We start from the raw sequence: 18,462 nt of genomic DNA, 5'->3' as shown, positions 1-18,462 counted from the left end.
AGGGGTGGGCGTTGGGATGTCTGGTATTTAAACAGCCTAGCCTGACCTTTTAGTTACTACGAAGTTACAATCTCGGTGATCAGGTGTCCCTGGGGTACTTGCGAATGAGCCTTGCAACTTTGACATCAGTTGTCGACAAGTTCCTCAGCCTCCTCGCAATGATGATGATTTCACTCCTGTCCGGGTTTGATGGTCGTCACCTCGCGGCTCCGACGTCTTGGAGGTATTCACCGCGTGTGGCTTGGGTCGTGATCTGAACACGCGCGAGTTGTCCTGATCTTTCTGAGAACCTTGGTGCCTTCAAAACCTATTCCTTATTATGCACCTCCAGACACAATTCAGCTCAAGCCAGGTTACTCGATCACTCTAATCCGACCAACAGCCCTCCGAATTCCTAGCCTCTCAAATGCTCTTTGTAGACGGGCTGTGAATCATTTTATACTCTCTTAGCGGATCAAGAAGCATTTCGTATAGGACGTATATGATTTATCCTCACTCTGTAAGCTCAGATAGAGAATACTTATGTATGGAACTTTCTTTGGTCAGTGATTTGGTGTTGAAGAGTATCCAGCTTTCTTAGAGATATTTTACTAGACTTGATAAACGCCTAAACTAGTTGAAATCCTGAGGGATCAAATCTCGGGGACAGAATTGGACAGGAACAAGCAAAACATGCTTGTACTGACGCAGTACTCAAAGCATAGTCTGTAGGTGAAAGAAACAGTCCACTAATACACATAAGCTCGTCGGAGGATTCGTCAGTAAGTTGACGCTGCGGGAGGCTCCATACATTGACGTGTTACGGTCAGGTTCTTACCTGTTCAGCGAAGGATGTCATAGATTCCATATCACGGCAGTGCCATCGCCAACGCTCTTTGTTGTTTTCTTCATCCTAGTTTCCTTCCATGTATGATTATTATCTATCATGGTCAGAGCAAGCCACGTCCTCACAACGGCTTGCCGCCCCCCTTCAAAATCACCAACCACAATCACAACTCCTTCATCACCTCACTCACAGCCTTCTTGGCCATCTTCCTCTTCTGCTCCTCAGGCAACCCCGCGCTCATGTCCCTGACAGCCTGCAACTTGCGCATCATCCCCTCCAGCTTCTCAATCTCCTCGGCATCAAGCCTCTCCTCCTCATCGCACGCTGCCGTCTCCTTTTCCGCTGCGTTCTTTGAAGCCTCGCCATCCTTCTTCTCGTCACCCTTCTTGCTCTCGTCCACGTCATCGGCTTGCTGCTGCTGCTCCTGCTCCAGGTTCCAGATCGCCTTCTTCAGCCCCTCGAAATCAGCCCGGTCGAAACCGAAGTCGAGACTCTCCGGGTCAAAGTCGAACTCGTCGTCGTCCCCGTCAGCGAGTGGTCTGGGTTTGCGCGGCAGGCCCGCCATCTCCGCCTCGACCTCCTCAAGGTCCGAGTCGACGTCCGGCCCGGCGTCGGCGGCCCAGTCGTTTGATTCCAGCGCCTCCAGAACTCGTGGGATGCCCATTTTTTCTGGGGATTTTGGTTAGCCTTTGGCTTTCTGACCTTGATGAAGGATAAGTGGCAACGAAAGGACCAAACAAACCTCCAAACTCGTTCCGCCCGTCATCCTTCTTCCCCCCGCGCACCTGCACAAACTCCAGCCCCCACTCGGCACACAGCTCTTCCCACTCCTCCGCGTCGCCCTCGCCGACGCCGATCCCCAACCCGACGCCGTCCCACGCCCACCCGCCGAGCCCCTCGCGCACGACCTTGCCGACTTCCGAGATGAGCGCGCGGGTTTCGTCCGCGGTGGGCGGCGGCGCGGGAGCTGCTGCTGCGGCTGCGGCTGGTGGCGGCGATGATGATGATGTTGGTGCTGCTGTTGTCGTGGATGAAGAAGGCGGCGGCAGGGCGAAGACGACGGCCAGACCGCCCAACACGGAGAGAACCTCCTTTGCCTCGGGGGACAGGAAGGAGGCAGACCACTCGGCGGGCGAGGTGATCAGGTCCAGCCAGATGGGCACCTGGGCGGTGTAGTAGCTCGTCTTGATGTCGAGGAGGTGAGTCGTGCCGGCCAAGGATGTTGAGGCTGGTTCCGGGACAGCGCCGGTGAGGTCTGCGATGCGTATTAGCCATTATGCCTCATAGCCAGCCATCTGACAGAGTGTGTCGTGAAGCTCATATGTGCCAGCTCTCTCTTGCTTGAGCGCATGGCGGGGTGATAAGATAAGCTGTTTTCGGACGAGGTTGCGCACCTTTTAGTACCCTGCTGAGATGCTGCGTCGACTCGGCCAGCGAGACGGCCAGCACTCGGCGCGGATTCGAGACTTCCGCCATGCTTGCGTGTATGTTTCTATGAGCTTGGTGGACTGACGCGGAATGGAATGCAGCGTTCAGAGGTTGAATGTGACAGTTTGGGGCCCAAGGTGTCGGGACGGGGTCCCAGCTTACCTAAACGCCGGAGGACGGGCCCTGCGCTAAGCGGGTGCGGGGCGCCGAGCGGATGCTACGGACCCTGAAAACGCTCCAGTGTGTAAGACCACCCGGGACGGGAGATGCGGGCATCGTTTCTTTCATCATCTCACACATTGGACATCTTCTCTGCATTGACACGTTGCACTTGTACCGCACGACTGAGAAGTGGTATCAATTCTTGTATTGAAGAGGTGAGGTGCGTGCGAACACTCTGCTAACAACTGTTTTTTATGGCCTCGCTACCCATGCAGAACGGGGTATTCTGAAGAAAGAGTCGGAAACGATCATGATAACGTGCAGTCTGGGAATCGTCATAATGCAAAAATGAAACGCCCTCCGAACCAGCCGACCATGAACGCATCAGAGAAAAGGGAAATAACCAAGCCAAGCGAAACCAATCCAAGCTGACATGAGAAGACCCGGAACCCAAGAAGAAATGCAGTACACAGGAAAAACGCCTAGCAATCGCCGCCCCAGCCAAAGTGACGGTTCACAACGTTCATCGCGCTCACGCCAGCCCTCACGATGCCCCTGGTCCTCTCGTCGTCCATGCCCGCGAGGACATCCTCGAAGCTGGTATCCTGGCGGCCCTCGGCATCCCTGAGGTCCCGCTGGTCCAGCTCGCCCTGGCGGCGCTCCATCACGGCGCGGTGGATGGCCCTGGCCCACATGTTGTACCACTGATCCTCAGACACGGTGATGTACTCCCTCCCAACGACGCGGCCGGTCTGCGGGTCCCGCTTGCGCCGAGAGAAGGGCCACTCCGCCTCGACGACCTCGAAGCGCTTGGTGCGGAAGAAGAGGTACGGCCAGGCAAAGACCCACAGGAAGGTGAGGTAGAAGAGCCAGCGCACCCAGCTGGAGAAGCGCCAGCGGTTGACACGGCAGGTGTTGTAGACGTCGACGCGCTCGTCGCGGACGGGGAAGCTCACGTCGATGCGGCCGCGGTAGTGGGTGGAGCGGACGAGGTCCTCGAGGCGGCCCTTGAGGCGCTCGTCGTCGTCGAAGCCGGTGACGGTGCGGGAGAGGGTGAAGGTCTTCAGGCCGGCGTGGGAGGCGCAGTAGCGGTGGCACCACTCGCGCAGGGTGGGGGGCTTGCTGCCCTCGACGACGCCGCCGGCGGAGGAGGAGCCGCCGAAGCCCGGGGCGCGGGTGGGGAAGACGGTGCCGCGGCGGACCTTTGAGAAGTTGTCTGCGGTGCGCAGGTCGCGCCAGGACTGGCGGGCGGAAATATCGCGGTAGAGGAACGGGGTGAGGTCGAGGCTGACGTCGAAGTCGACGACGGTCTTGGACTCGGTCTTGTTCTCCGACTTGTGGACGGTGCTGGAGTGGGTGCCGCGGACGCGGACGTACGGGCGTGGAGGGAGCTGGGCGAGGGAGGTGATGAAGGATTCGAGGTAGGCGGGGTCTGTGTCGAGGCGCTTGGAGATGTGGATCTCGTTGCCGGTTGCGGGATCTCTGCGGAAGAGATTCGGGGCGGCGTGTTCGTCTGCGAGCAGCAGAGAGGGATTCGGGGGCTCGGCGGCAGGGTCGTCGGTGTAGGAGGGCGGCAGGTCCAGGGCGGCGCTTGAAGATGCGGCGGCCGGGTTGTCGAAGTAGGGGTCGTTTGTGTGGAGGGAATATGCGTCGTTGGGCTGGTCGAGGCGGAGGGGTGGCGGGTTGTTGGACTTGGCGTCCTCGGGGGCTGCTTTGGAAGGGGGCAGCTCCGGGGAGAAGGCGCCTGGCATCGACATTTTGGAAATGTTGGTGTTGTTGCGGGTTGAGTGCCTGGCCGACTGCAGGGTGCGGAGAAGAGATCGGTGAGTGGAGGTGAGGATTAAGGACGTGGAGAACACTGAATATTCCCTGTCGCTATCTTGGAGGGTGGAGGGAGAGGAGGACTCGATCCCGCAAAGATGGAAGTCGACGGCGGTAGAGAGAACCGACGAAGAATCAACACGAAGGACAAATAAAAAATTAAACGAAGGACGGTGCTGAGTGAGGGGATGAAGGAGAGGGATGGATGGGGTGATGCCGCAGGCAGCGAAAGGGAAGGTAGGGAAGACAAGGTATGGTCTTTCCGGGTCGCTATTTTGGCTTTGCCGTCGCTCTGGAGTCTGGGCAAGGTTCCAGGCCCGGAACCTGCATCCACGTCTTGGCCACCAGACCCTGAAGTGACCAACGAAAACAACAACACCTCACACTCCAGCTACCTTACTACGCTGCATCCAGGTACCCTTACTGCCTACACGAATCAACGGCCAACAGTTTCGTCTTGCGGCGCAGCAGCATCCACCTGCTTGTTGCGGAGGACCCTAACAACCTCGCGGCCAGCTCACACAAACAGATTTTTTTGTTTTTCTTCACTTTGCTCGTCCTGGTGCCTGAGGTAAGGCACGCAGTAGACAGTGCCAGAGAGACAATTAAAAAATAAATATTTGGTGCGGAGAGACGATTGAGCGCCACAGATTGGCCACTGGCCACTCACCACGGGCCTCTCCTCTTCTCCTCTGCAAGGCGACGTGGACGCCAAGTTCTGGCCAGTCAGGTGTCGGATGGCGGTCATTCTGCATTGTCACTGGCGGCGCCCCCGCCATCTCCACACGGAACATCCAACCGGGCGCTGGCCACTCAGCCACTCGTTGCAGGACCTCGTCCCACTGTTGAGACGTCGCTCGTGCCACCTGCTCAATGCGATGAACCTGACAACATACTGGCACGTGTACCTACATATATCTGCCTGTCCCTTTCACTCCCCTTCCGTGCCAGGTCATCTATTTTCAAAGACGCGGTGAAGAGCCTTCCTTCGGATCAAGCCGAAGGAAGGGAGCATGTTGCAACGCTGAACGTCCCTCCCGGCCCGAAATTATGTTGTGATGCGAGACTGCTGCGGCTGAAGGGGCTTCGTCAGCGACGCCACGCCCCCTTTCTTAGCTGGCTGACTGAGCGGCGCCATCTGGGTGTGGCGCTTTTCGTTTGCTTAGTTGACTTTTGATTGTTTCTTCATGCTGGAAAAAAAAGTCTATTCCCAGCCAAGACTGACATGACATGGTGTTCTGATGACCGTTCCTGCCGTTGTTATCTCAACTTTCGAGAACCTTGGCCACCATCCGCCAAGGTGCTTAAGACTTGTCTTGTTGATGCCTGCCTTTTCGTCTAGGAATATCTGGGATTGGATATGAGGGTGAGAACAAACTTCACTGTTGCCTGCTTCCGGCTGGCAGGGCCTGCTTATGAGATGAGTAGGTGTAGGGCCAGGTCGACGAACACTTTTTGCCAATTGGCGGGCATGACCGCGCCAAGATCCTCAAATGAAACTTGGAGAGGGCACTCTGAAGCCAAGTCTTTTGCTCGGCGGACACGGCGAGAGGGGCTAAGACGTCGATAGACCCTTATCCTTCCAGCGGAACTGCGAAAAGGCAACTCTACTAGCTCTAACTCAACCCTCGCGACGACCCCAATCCAGGTAATCGTACGCATATAAATTCGTCAGCTAGTTTGAGTTTGTGATCGTTCTTTACAAATACCGCCTCAGCTCGCCTGTCTTGATACCAGTTCCTTAGTCTTGGAACCGTACAAGAAGTTGTGGTGTCATCACAGGGTGTTCAGACCACAATATGAACTCATAGCCGCCGCCACTGTCTGTCCAAGTCATCCATCGCCATAGAACACTACGAATAATTCCAAGAAAACATTGACAATGCCGACCCCTGTCATATTTACAGTTACCGGCATATGAGATGGATGCATCACCCCTACCATTATGAGGAAGCGCGTGAGCTCACCACTGAAGATGCGTATGAGAACCTCATCACACGGTTGGAACCAGACCTGTACCAGTTACGATTCGCTTTCTGCTACTTTAAGGTCTGTCCAGTATCACCCTCCGCTTATATCAGAGCTCCTCATCCGCACTGTATAAAAGCAGGCGCTTCAGCTCACTAGATGATGATTCAGGACCAATCTAATCCTCGAGAAGTCGTGTTTGCTGGCTGTTTGTGCCATCGAACGGGCGAACAGGCATCCCACTTGCCTCCTTCAGATGCGAGGCCTATGGTGTCGTCGTACAGTCAATAGCAACTGAATCCCGCCATGATCACTCCAATATTCGTCCTGAATACGCCTCGGACTATGGAGGCCGTGGATGAAGGAAGAGAACGTGTTTAGTGCTGGAGTTTTGGAAACAGCTCAGTGCTGTGGATTTCTGACATCTATACGAAGGTCATTTTCCCTGCCCAGATGGAGGCGGACTTCGAGAAAGACATGAGATTTCTTCTCTTGAGAGTAAACTAACAAAGTAGCCTTGGATCATTAAGTATGATTGCAGTACGTTTGACTTGAGGTCTCAATGACAATGATATGAGTCGGGAGCGCTGAGAATGGGGCGTCGATGAGGATGAGGAAGCACATGATAAAAGGTACCAGCGGAGTTCGAATCTGATGCCAAACGACAAGTACCGGCGGGCTCTCCGTTGTTTTGGCGAGTTAATGACGACGGACCTAGAATACATCTGGCTACAGAGCTTGGCAATCTCCTCTCGCTCGTTACCTCCTCGAAGTGTATATCCCCCGTCCATCATTCGCATCCATATATTGGACATGAAATACGGTCAGTATAGCCATACGGAACAAGCGGCAGCCATTCTGTTCGTTTTGATCGACCCTCATCGGCGCCAGCCATGAATACTAGGCTGCAAACGTTTGCTGAGCTAATGCGCATTGCCTTTGGTTGAGCAACATTGGCCGTGGAAATCTGTGATAATGCATAACGATGTCATTGGGAAATCCTTGGCTCTGCTGTTGCTTTGAATGCGGGCAGTCACCAAATATAAATGAGCCCCGTACGTGAGGTGAAGAGCTGGTCCTTCTTTTAAGGCCAATATGGCTTGATGCTCTCCTGTCAACCCTGACAAGCATTCATGGAATGATCGCCAGTGTGCTATAGGCTAAGCGTTCGGGGCATGTTCAACATCTGGTCTTCTATCAACTTGCCGAGATATAGCAATACGCGTGAATACCATAAGAAAGATGAAGTAAAGTGATGTCTATGGGCCAAGCAAAACCACACAATGAAGCTTAGCGTAACCGTTTCAGATGTCATAACTTTCTAGACGTCATTTGTCTGGCATAGCTCTGATGCGCTAAATTGCAACGACTGCCACATTGTACCCTTCTGGATCGTGACAGACACACATACTATATACTGCAGTCTTTAATAGAAAATCCCATCCTCGCTACAACGATACGGTACAACTCAGCCTGACTTGTACCGGTATCTGGGACTATTCTAGCCGTCCTGTGGTTGCTGCGCTTCCGGAGCCTGCAATCGTCAGTTACAAGAGCTAACTCATAGCGCCAAGGTTGAAACTTAATTAATCAGAAAACTCAGAGAATCCAGAGTGTACTGATGATCAACTGCGCGGAAGCTAAAGGACGCTTGAGCAGGTATCCTAGACAGAAGTACAGTTCAGGCGATGTCCAACTGTTTTGTGACTCGTTCTCTTACCGTCATTGCCAGTCACCCGTTCCACAGTATTCCCAAATATGCGTGGGTTGTACGAAACAAGCATCGCAACCTGAGAAAAGGAGGGCCTTTCTGTAACGACATGGCGTGGGGCCTCGTAAGTGTCCATGGCACGGTTAGTATGACCCAGATGACCCAACCCATTGTGTGCTCTGGCGGCTTGAGGACTTGCCTGGGAGATCTCCTACTTATATGCGTAGCTAGTGATAGAAAGTGAAAAGGAACAGAGACAGCCTAGACCGCAGAATGCCGGCTACCTTGCCGATATTGATGAAAACCATCCGTGGCCGAGGAAATACAACGGCACGGGGGACAATTGGTGTAATAGGGGGGAAGCAGCGGGTTTCTGGAAGTTTCTTCGCGCGACAGGAATGGGGTCTGATGAAGGGTGCTGGTGTGTCGCTTTTTTGGAAGCCAAAGAGTTAAAAGCTCCTCAAGTCCGCTACTACCTGCCAAGATCCAAGCAAAACCAGATTCAATTGTCTTCGTCCACTCTCTTCCTCTCTTGTTTGTGTGCCCGTATGAGTTGAAGTCCAGAACATCGTAATTCTAGTGGCAAACTTGTTGATGGAGATCCGAAGCGGAGTGCTGTACTTGTCACACAGTCTGGTCGAAAGGCGTCAAAGTTCTCAATTGTAAGATTAATTTGCCGAGGGGACAGATCAGATCAGTGAGGTAATGTCCTTGAAATAGTAGGAGAAGTATCAGATCTTGCTCGTTACACCCGCGAAGTGAGGCGTCGCACTCGTACACATAACATCGTGGTAAGGAGTAGTTGCTTATGAGCACTCACTGGCGTCGGCTGCTGAGGACAGTAGCCGTATAAAAGCTAGACGATCCATACTTCGACTTTCTCTCTTGTAACTAAAACAATGTAATAGTACGCCGAGTTGATTGGGTATGGCTATTGCAGATGACCAAATGCTTTTTCCTAGGCCATTCAGGACCGCGTCATCTGCCGTTCCATGTGGTGGGCATAGACCGCGGCGGAATGAGATGATGAAACGTATGCATACGGGAAGAAAGGAGGTGGAGATCAACGAGGGAATCAGGATTGGATGTTGTCTTGGTGATGCATTAGACGTTGAAACCGCAGACGCGAATTCGAGGAGACCCTTGGGGGACGGCAGGCTTGCCTACCGGGTCTGGTTTCTCTGAATATCACGCCAATGAAATTGGTGTGCCAAACCCTTTGAAAAATGAATACCAAGTTCTATTTATACCTGGGCGGAACTTCTTCCATTGATCATAGGATGCAAAGCTCTTGCATATATCTCAAGCTTCACAACTACCAGTCACTTTCGCCAGCCGAGAAAACAGCCACAATAAAAGAGCTGTGAAATGTCGTAGACGACGTATGTGTTTGGCGCAAGGTTGCTTCGGAGCATGACTCTGGGTAAAATGCTATGGTAGATGCGGTCTAGCTGGTGGGTATATTGCATATCCAACCAATCTACTTCACGCGGCCTTGCTCACTGAGGTCGAAAGAACATAGCGCGTACGACCACTGTGTCTCGCCGTTCACCCTCCATTTCGATAGTTGTGTATTCCTGAATTAAATAAAACAAGAGAAAGACCGTTTAAAAAACACAGCCATAACTCAAGGGATCAATCAGGTAGACATGAACATCGCAAGCACCCGCCCAAAGACCATAGTCCGTCCAACTTCGAAAGCATTTGAAAACCGTTACTGCAGTGGCCACATTGATGATTAGAAGAATTAGATATCTCTTCTCTTTATAACTCAGTGTAGAAATACCTCTGCCCGTCAGCCAATAATCCGGAGGCAGGCTACCGCGTATCATACACTACTCTCTCTGTTTCCAAAACCTGGAGCCCACACAGCGCAGGGTATAATAAGCTCTAGAATGCTGGCTCTAGTGGGATGACACCAGCCAGGAATTGAAGGTCTTGTATGGTTTGTCCATTAGTTTAGGAGAGCCGACGAGTAACCACAACCCAAGGTGAAGTCCTCCACCTCATCACGACACCATCCATCTCGCATTCATAACCGCCATGCCTCCGTCGCCCACCCTCGGAAGATTGTTCATTGGTATACTTCCAATCCAGAGCCACGCAACCATCTACGAGATTGCTCATACAGACAAAGCCTCGACCACGACTAAGCAACGAGACAAGCATTCGCTCGCACTGGACTATGTACCACTTTTGCTGTCACTGAGCACATTGGCTGGTTCTGCCTGGTAAGGGTGAAGCAGCTTCTTTTATACTCGCGGTAGGCCAGATAGACGTGTAAGCCTAGACTGGGGAAGGTTCAACGAGGTCAGTGGGAAACTTGGGCCTGCTGGATCATAACACATCTAACACGGCAGTAGCGTCGTCGGGTCGAATGTCCATAAACATGATTTTAAGTCACCAGACGTAACAATAAGACGGTAGATGAATGAACAAAGAGAATATTCCTGTATCTACCGAACCTAAACTATCCTTTACCTTATTAAAACACAACGCTGGCGATAGCTGAGAATACCAAACCCCGGCTCAACGCTAAGACATAATACACAAGGCCAAGTCGTCCAGGTCAGGCTCCTATCCTCCGCCAGCCTTCCTGGCCTCCTCGTCGGCCTTTGCCTTTTCCTCAGCTTTTCGCTTGTCCTCTTCCTCGGACGTCTTTGCTTCCTCGTCAGACGCCTTCTTCTTGGCGTCCTCTTCCGCTTTTCTCTTCGCCTCCTCATCCGCCTCTTGTGACTTCTTGGCATCTTGCTCCGCTCTCTCTCTGGCCTGGGCTTCAGCCTCAGCCTTCTTCTTGGCCTCTTCCTCGGCCTTTTGCTTAGCCTCCTCATCGGCCTTGGCCTTGGCCTCTTCGGTAATCTTCTGGGCTTCATCCTCGACGGCCGTCGCCTGGCTGTCACCGATTTCCTCGTCGTCAATGTCGACTAGCCTTCCGGAATCCCACTTCTTCTTGGCGGCCTTGATCAGGATAGATAGCTCTCCACTCATATCGCACATGCCCCGGAAGCTGCCGTTCTCCTTGCGAATCAACTCGTATGGGTGGCCGTATTCGACAACGGCTCCCTTATCCAGAACGAGCACCTTGTCGTAGTCCACGATTGTCTGCAGACGGTGAGCAATGGTGATGATGGTGCTGGTCAGTTCGCGAATCGTCTCCTGAATCTTGGTGTCGGTGGCGTAGTCAATGGAGGCCGTTGCCTCGTCCATGACCAGCACATTCGGGCGCTTCAAGAGCGCTCGGGCGAGGCACAGCAGTTGACGCTGGCCTTGAGACAAGTTGGAGCCGGACTCCGAGACAGTCGACGATAGGTTGAGGAAGACGTTCTTGTTCGTAGGTGCGATGGAAGAAGCGGGGCTCGAGTTCGTCTCACCCTGAATGAGGCCAAGGTTGGGCGTGGCTGGCAACATCGAAGAGGCAGAGGGTGTCGTAGGTCTAGTCGTCGACTCGTTAGGTCCGATGAGCTGAACCTTGCGGAGGGCCTCGAAAATTTGCTCATCCGTGTACGCGTCAAAGGGGTCGAGGTTGCTGCGGATGGTGCCCATAAAGAGCGTAGGATCCTGGGGGACGATTGTAATAGACTCTCTCAAGTCCCGAAGTCCAATCAGTCCGATGTCAATGTCGTCGATCAAGATCTTGCCCTCGTCGGCCTCCAAAGCTCTGAAGATGGCCAAGGCTAGCGAACTCTTGCCAGCTCCCGTTCTGCCAACAATGCCGACCTTCTCCTTGGGGTTGATCTTGAAGCTGAGGTTTCTCAGGACAGGGTCAAGATCCTGGCGGTAACGCGTAGAGTAGTTGATGAATTCGACAGATCCCTGGCTGGGCCAGTTCTCAGGGGGGCGGTTCTTCTCCACAATGGGCTCAGCCTCTTGCTCAACGTCCAGGTACTCCTTGATACGCTCCACTGAGTTCATGTTCTGTTCATTGATGGCATAAAGGCGAATGAGCCACAGGACGTTCTCCGTGAACCCAATGGCGTAGCTGAGAGAAATACCGGCAAGTCCAGGCTCGATGGTGCCAAGGCTGAAAATGATGAAGACTCCAGCAAAGAAAGACACCATGTCTCCAAGAACATCAGTTCTGAAAGCAAGCCATCGGTTAGCAGCCCAAAGATAGATGAAAGGACGCGCCTGCACATTGATCTTTGTCAGGTTCTCACGGATGAAACGGCGCTCATCACCATAAGCACGAATAGTGGTCATTCCCGACAAGGTCTCGCCAAATTGCTGGAATAGAGGGCTTCGCTGGACGGATTCCAGGCGCTTCAAGTCTCTAGAAGCTCGGAGATAGAACGAGCCAACAAACCAGTAAGCAGCGGTGATGAAGACACCAGCGACGAGGAAGCCAGGGGTGATGACAGTGATCAGGACGACAGTGACTAGAATTCCAAGGGCACATCCGAAGACGCCAATAGCGATCGGAGCGACTTCTTGGTCGACTGCCTCAAGGTCCTTGCTGAAACGGTTCATGAGCTGGCCCAAGGGAGTAACGTCGAAGAACTTGAACTTGGCCCTCGAGACGCGGGAGATAAGATCGTTATGAATCTTCTTAGAGGCTGTCAAAGAACCGTAGAAGACCCAAATATCTCTGATGAAGGCTGTGGCCGAGCCTGCGACACCGATAATGGCAAGAATGGTCAGGTAGTAAGTAACGTTGACGTCGGAGTTGTCGGTAGTGGAGAATAACGAGCTGATTCTCTCCCCAATGTTGGCGATGGAGGCGAAGTAAGTGGGAGACAACGACTGAGAGCTGTAGCTGTGAGATGAAGTCGAGAATGTCATGGACTGCTCTTCCGTCTGAAGATACTGCTTGGCCCACTCCCGCACCCACCAACTAGTTGCAACACCTGAAAGCTGCTGGAGACCGAAGACGCTGAGGGCAACGATCCAGAACCACCAAGGGCCCATGGATGACAAGTACAACTGGATGACAGGCCACTTGACGGAGCCCTCCGCCTTGTGTTCCTCCATAGCATCCTTCGTCTCCTTCTTCTTCTTGTCGTTCTTCTTGGATCGGGCATCGGTGGTGTTCTCGTCGCCTGGGTTGACGACGGTTTCGGAACCATCCTCGCCGACGCTAGACGGTACACGGGACGGAATGCGGGAGACAGTGGCGGAGTTGATGGCGGCCTTCTGGATCTCCTCTCCGAGCTTACCGGAGGCGATGAGTTCGCCCGATGGACCTTGAGCACCAATTCTGCCATTTTCGAGAGTGACGATGTAGTGGGATGAGGGAGCGCACAATGTAAGGTTGTGCGTGACAAGAATGCAGGTTCGGTTGGCCATGAGAGGACCTTTGATAGCATTGTTGAAGATCCATTGCGCGGTATGGGAATCCACGGCGCTGAGGCAATCGTCCAGAAGAATGTGCCGAGAGTTGGAGTAGATGGCGCGGGCAAGAGAAATACGCTGCTTCTGGCCACCAGAAAGAGTAATGCCCTTCTCACCGACCAGAGTCTCATCGCCGTTATCGAGAATCTCCAGGTCACGCTCCAAGGCGCAAGCGACAATGACGTCTCGGTATCTCTTCTCATCGTAAGGTGCAGCGAAAAGAATATTCTCCTTGATGTTGGCGTTCACAAGCCAAGCAGCTTGGGCGACATAAGCAACCGTATCCGCCAAGTGGGTTTCGGGGTCAGCGCGGACTTCCTCACGGCTGCGACCACCAGGGCAGTACACCTTGCCATCCACCAGAGTCATTTCTCCCAGCAAGGCCATGAGCATAGATGTCTTTCCAGAACCTGTGGGTCCAGCAATGATGTTGAGCTTTCCGATGCGGAAGTCAACATCCATATCCATGAGACGGAAAGCCAGCGATCCATCGTCCGCGACAACGTCCTTGCCACCCCAGATGAAAGTTGCCTTGCGGAAGCCGATAACCTTGTTGCCGTTCTCGTCCACATTGTCCTCGCCAAGTTGCTCGTATTTCTCCGTCTCCTCCTCGGTGAGGAACTCCTCGACACGGTCCAAAGAGACCTTGGTTTCCTGAACGTGAGCAAACATGTCTCCCATTTGATCGAGAGGAACACGCAGAAGCATGAAAAGCGAGATGGCAGTGAAGGCCACGGAGGGGTAAAGGGGCTTCTTCTCGACGAGAGTGTACATCAGGAAAGAGAAGAAGGTGATGAGAACAGGCACGGAGTTCCAAACGGCAACCGCGAAAGACCAGATGATGTAGCGGGATCGGAGAGCCTTCAACTCCGCAGCACGCTTCTCGTCCACGATTCGGCCAAACTTAGCCTCCCATGCGAAGTACTTGATAATGCGGATGTTTTGGAGGACTTCGTTGGTCACATTGATTCTCTTGTCGGTAGCTCCCAGGATCTTCTTTGACGTGTTGGCAAAGCCTCGGGCGAAGCTGTAGTTGATGGGCAAGAGCAAAGCCATGACAACGAGACCGGGGATGGCGCTGAGACCCATAACTTGCCAGAGCAGAACAATCGCAATGACCAGCTGAGTAGGAGCGGATGCGCAGATGAAGTGGAGGTAAGCGGTGACTTCAGAAATCTTGAAGCTGTCCACAGACATCAGGTTGATGATGGTGCCCAGGTTAGCCTGCTCGTCGTCCTTCTTCTCAGCGTCCTTTGCGGCACCGTTGGCGGACTCGGCGTCGCTGGCCTTCTTGAAACCCAACTTGGACTTGACCTTTGCGAAGAAGCCCTTCTTCTCGGAACCAGAAGGCTTCTTCATGCCGAGTTCTTTATCTTTGCCTGCGGCGGCCTTGCGACGAAGGGCCTTGGCATAAATTTCACCAACCATGATGGCACGAATGCGAATGCAAATCTTGCGACCAATCCACAGAGCCATGCCGTCGGCGAACGATCTCACGATGTCGAGAACGGGCAGCAGGATCACGTACAGCCACAGGACGTTGATCGGAGCTCCTTCGGGGCGCTCCACATACTCTAGGATGGCCTTGAGCAACATCGTTGGGGCGAAAGTGAAGATACCAGCCAGGACTGCCAAGGCGAATTGGCTTAGAAGCTCGGCCTTGAAGTACTTGATCAAGTGCCATGACAGGGCCCCGGTCCTCTTGAGTGTTCTGTAGTCCGCCAATACGGCCGCAGCCTTCTCCTTGGGAATGAGGTTCCAGACACTCTTCATCTCAAGAGTCTCCTTGTATCCGCGCAGGATCAAGGGGTCGAACCAGGAGAAGGTAGCCAAGGAGAAGAGGGAGGCCAAAGGCTCGCGAGAAGGCTCAATTCCATCTTCCCACTCCAACAACACCGTCTTGTTGCCCTTTCTCGTGGTGACAGCAAGGCCAAACAGCAGGGTGGTCAACGCAAACTCGAGAATGACGAGGATCTGCGCGAGCTGAGGAGGCGGGTGGACAATGACAGAGCGGAAGATTGCAATGGTAAACAGCCACTGGAAGAGGTAGATGAAGGCCGTGTGGTTCCAGATGCGAGGCACGCGCCACTTTGTGTTTCCCAAGAAGAGGCGCAGTGTGACAAGGATAGCGACGTAAACCCAGTTGACGAGGCCGACGATGGTGACGATCAAGCCGTGGCCGCCGGCAACGGAGCCAGTCACCAAAGAAATAATGTGAATGGCAATCAGACCAGCAATTGCAAGCTCCTCCACGACGATGGACAGGTTCTGACCGTGAGGACTGTCGGCCTGGACAATGGATCCCTTGGTGGTGGTCTTGACCAGAGCCAAGCGGCCACCGCCGTTCATGGTGAGTGCCTCGTCGTCGTCCTCATCGTCGTCGGCGGTCTCGTCGGGAGGAAGCTCGGTATGCGAGTGGTGATGTTCGTCAGAAACCTGTTCGTATCCATGTTTGCGATTCTTGGAGATGCTTCGAAGAGTCTGCACGGCGAGGTGGAGGAATGAAAATCCTATTATAATCAGAGGGAAGAGAATCTTCAGATAGCTGCAACGAGAAGAATGGTTAGTTTTCGCATTCTATCCGGCGCAAAAATTGTCGGCGCAAGGGTACCGCAGGCACAGCTGTAGAAGGATGTGGCGCGGTGGTGCATGCGCTTTGATGCGATGCGCTCGCGGTGCGACTGAGAGGGATGCGACGGAGCACAAGACAGGGCGGGATCATGACTTACTCCTGCTGGAAACACGGCGTGAGATCATCGATCTGCCATATTGGCCAGCTACACTGAGCAAAGTTGCTCATGTTTGCTGCTGCTGCTGCTGCTAGTACCCCACTCCCGTATGGCGGGGAGAAACGCCCAAAAGAAAGCGATCAATGGTCGAGCTCCGACAGCTTGTGGTGTTGGGGTAAGATAAGCTGAATGGATGGAAGTGTAACGGCGTCTCGGATCGGTTCGCGGCGGTCCAGTCGAGGGAGCGGTGGCGGGAGCCGACGTCGAACTTTGTTGTTGGAGAGGGAGGAGAAGGCGAGGTAGGGCGGGTGTTTGTATGTACGTCACCTCATCCGAGAGATGGAGAGGATCAAAACCTATAGGTAGGCGTTGCAGAGGGAGTTTCCGTCGGGTGCACGCTGCTGGAGGGCAGGTGATGTCGGGGGAAGAAACAAAACAAAAAAAGAGAAAAAGGAAAAAGAGGGATGGAAGGAGGAAGAGGATGGCACGCCTTTGCTGCAGAATCCAGAATGAGTTTTGGGGGTGGGGGGGAAGGTGTTAAGGTAGTTAACTTCTGGTCCCGTCTGGTCTGGTCTGGCGTCTGGTTAACAACACTCCATGGCACTGACTGACTGACACGGGGAACTGACGACGGTGCCCTGGCCTGTCTGTCCTCCTACTTCGTCGCTATTTTTTTTTTTTCTCTGGGACCCGGTCCTTGCTGGAGCACTCGGGGGCCGAATGCCTACACATACACACACTGGACACATACAAAATACGAAGCACACAGTCGCCGGAGCAGCAGCATAATGATCCGCGGCAAGCAGCTCACAGACGTGGGAAACAACAACGGCGAGGTTTCCACCGCCTCATCCACACTACCTGAAGGACGCAGTCTCCACGGATCTTGGCCAGAGCGGAGCCTCCCTCCCTCCAAAGTACCCAGAATACCCAGAATGGCGACCCCGGAACCCAGCTTCGGGCGTTGTTCCTCACTGTGAGCTAGACTGGGAGCCGAAGCCATGCCTCTGGAGTCTGGAGTGCTGGCAGTCAGAATACACGACACAGGCGCAGGCTCCGTCCGGCAAGGTCAGATGCAGTCCGGAGGTCCAGGGTGTACCAAGGCGGCCAGGGTCGTGCCCCGCTAGCTGCACCACGATAGCAGCAAGCCGTCCAGTGGGAAGCTTCAATTGCAGCAAGCATGTGCTCGCTAGCAACGCTCTCCAGAAGCCTCCTTTTCGCCCTGCTTCAGCGTGCAGCTTTCTGCTCCACCAAGCGTGCTCCGTAAGGGCGCAAAAGGACTGAAGCTACGGTTTTATGTTGGCCTACCTTACCTCCCCGCCGGAAGATAACGCGTGCGCAAATGCTTGCTGGTGCTGCTGCTTGCCATGAGGATACAGATCAATGGATGAGTGATGTATGTAGGTAGCCAAGTAGCTACCTCAGAACCATCGAGTCACCTGCCGGCCAGCTTCATTTCTCCCAGAAATGAGGTGTCGCTGGAGCGTCTTGCGCAAGGCCTCTCTCATTCCACCAGCCCAATGATGTAAGGCTCCCCAATCTAAACATCAAGAAAAACCCACCAGCTCCAGCTCCTTTCGGCCCAGAACGCTCAACGCCCATGACGACCGAGCACCTTGTCGTCGGCGAGCTCGGTTTCCTCTTCCCCACTGCGGCAGGTCTCGGTACGTACCCGATGAGCAACTGAGAGCTCGATCTCTGAGGAAGGAGGGAAAAAAAAAAGATGATGAAAAATTCCTGAGCAAGAGAAACAAGAGGTACGTATCTATCTTTTCGCAGGGCTAGACGCCATACCACGCTAGAAATGGCAAGGGCGAAAAGGCGCAACGAGCAAGCGCATGTACAACTGAAAGTGCAAGTGCAAGTGCAAGTGCAATTGCAGTTTGTAGCTCCTGCTTGGGTTCAAAATCGCAGGCAGTTGCCGGAAGTGAAGGCGCAACGCAGCTGCTCTGGCTCTGGCTCTGCTTGCACATGGATGGATTCTGGAAAGCGCGTTTGCAGGGATCGCGAGCCCACAGCAGCAGCAGCACCTCACTCTCTCGCTCTCTCTTTCACCCGCCAACCACACCTCTGCCAACCCACCTTCCACCCGGATTAATGCATCCTTGAAGCGTTGCTCCCGAGAACCTGGCCCTCTCGCAAGCAAATGCCTGCTCCTCACCGTCCGACTCACCTCACCGTGTTTTCATGGGCATTGGCAATGGCAGCCCGCAGTGTTTATTGTTGCAGGAAACAGCGGCATAGGCAACACCCGTTCCATCGGCAGCGTCCCTCCTTGCTTTTGCCTTTGGTGAAGAACAGATGGCTTGCCAACAACTTGCAACACACTTTCCCATGAGATCAGAATGATGTCTCAAGCCAAGCACTGCTCCCAGATGCCTGGGAAGTACACGGCCAAACCTTGCCTCGTCAATCTGACTTCCTGCAAATCTGTCCTTCAACGAACGTCCTTTGGGTGTTTGGCCTGAGGGACCTGCGCCGTCTCCTAA

General features: G+C 53.8%; 3 protein-coding genes across 3 annotated transcripts; all 3 read right to left on the bottom strand.

Moving 5' to 3' along the window:
* Positions 1–989: 989 nt before the first annotated feature.
* On the bottom strand, positions 990–2,302 carry IRC6 (Increased recombination centers protein 6; the record flags this gene model as incomplete). The annotated part of the gene is made up of 3 exons (XM_032020755.1): positions 990–1,495; positions 1,569–2,081; positions 2,221–2,302. The coding sequence occupies 3 exons, from the start codon at positions 2,300–2,302 to the stop codon at positions 990–992; spliced, it is 1,101 nt and encodes a 366-aa protein (XP_031882310.1).
* Positions 2,303–2,898: 596 nt separating this feature from the next.
* Positions 2,899–4,173, bottom strand: CGGC5_v003214 (uncharacterized protein; the record flags this gene model as incomplete). Its single annotated transcript, XM_032020754.1, has 1 exon — positions 2,899–4,173. One exon carries the CDS (start codon positions 4,171–4,173, stop codon positions 2,899–2,901), a length of 1,275 nt encoding a protein of 424 aa, XP_031882337.1.
* A 6,320-nt stretch (positions 4,174–10,493) lies between these two features.
* YBT1-2 (ATP-dependent bile acid permease) lies at positions 10,494–16,044 on the bottom strand (the record flags this gene model as incomplete). Its single annotated transcript, XM_032020753.1, has 2 exons — positions 10,494–15,789; positions 15,974–16,044. 2 exons carry the CDS (start codon positions 16,042–16,044, stop codon positions 10,494–10,496), a joined length of 5,367 nt encoding a protein of 1,788 aa, XP_031882308.1.
* Between the last annotated feature and the right edge of the window lie 2,418 nt (positions 16,045–18,462).

The sequence above is a fragment of the Colletotrichum fructicola genome (genome assembly GCF_000319635.2).
Source record: "Colletotrichum fructicola Nara gc5 chromosome Unknown KSG_Nara_v1_contig02, whole genome shotgun sequence".
Classification (NCBI taxonomy): domain Eukaryota; kingdom Fungi; phylum Ascomycota; class Sordariomycetes; order Glomerellales; family Glomerellaceae; genus Colletotrichum; species Colletotrichum fructicola.
Note: the sequence above shows the minus strand (reverse complement) of the source record. Positions and strands in the feature narration are given on the sequence as shown.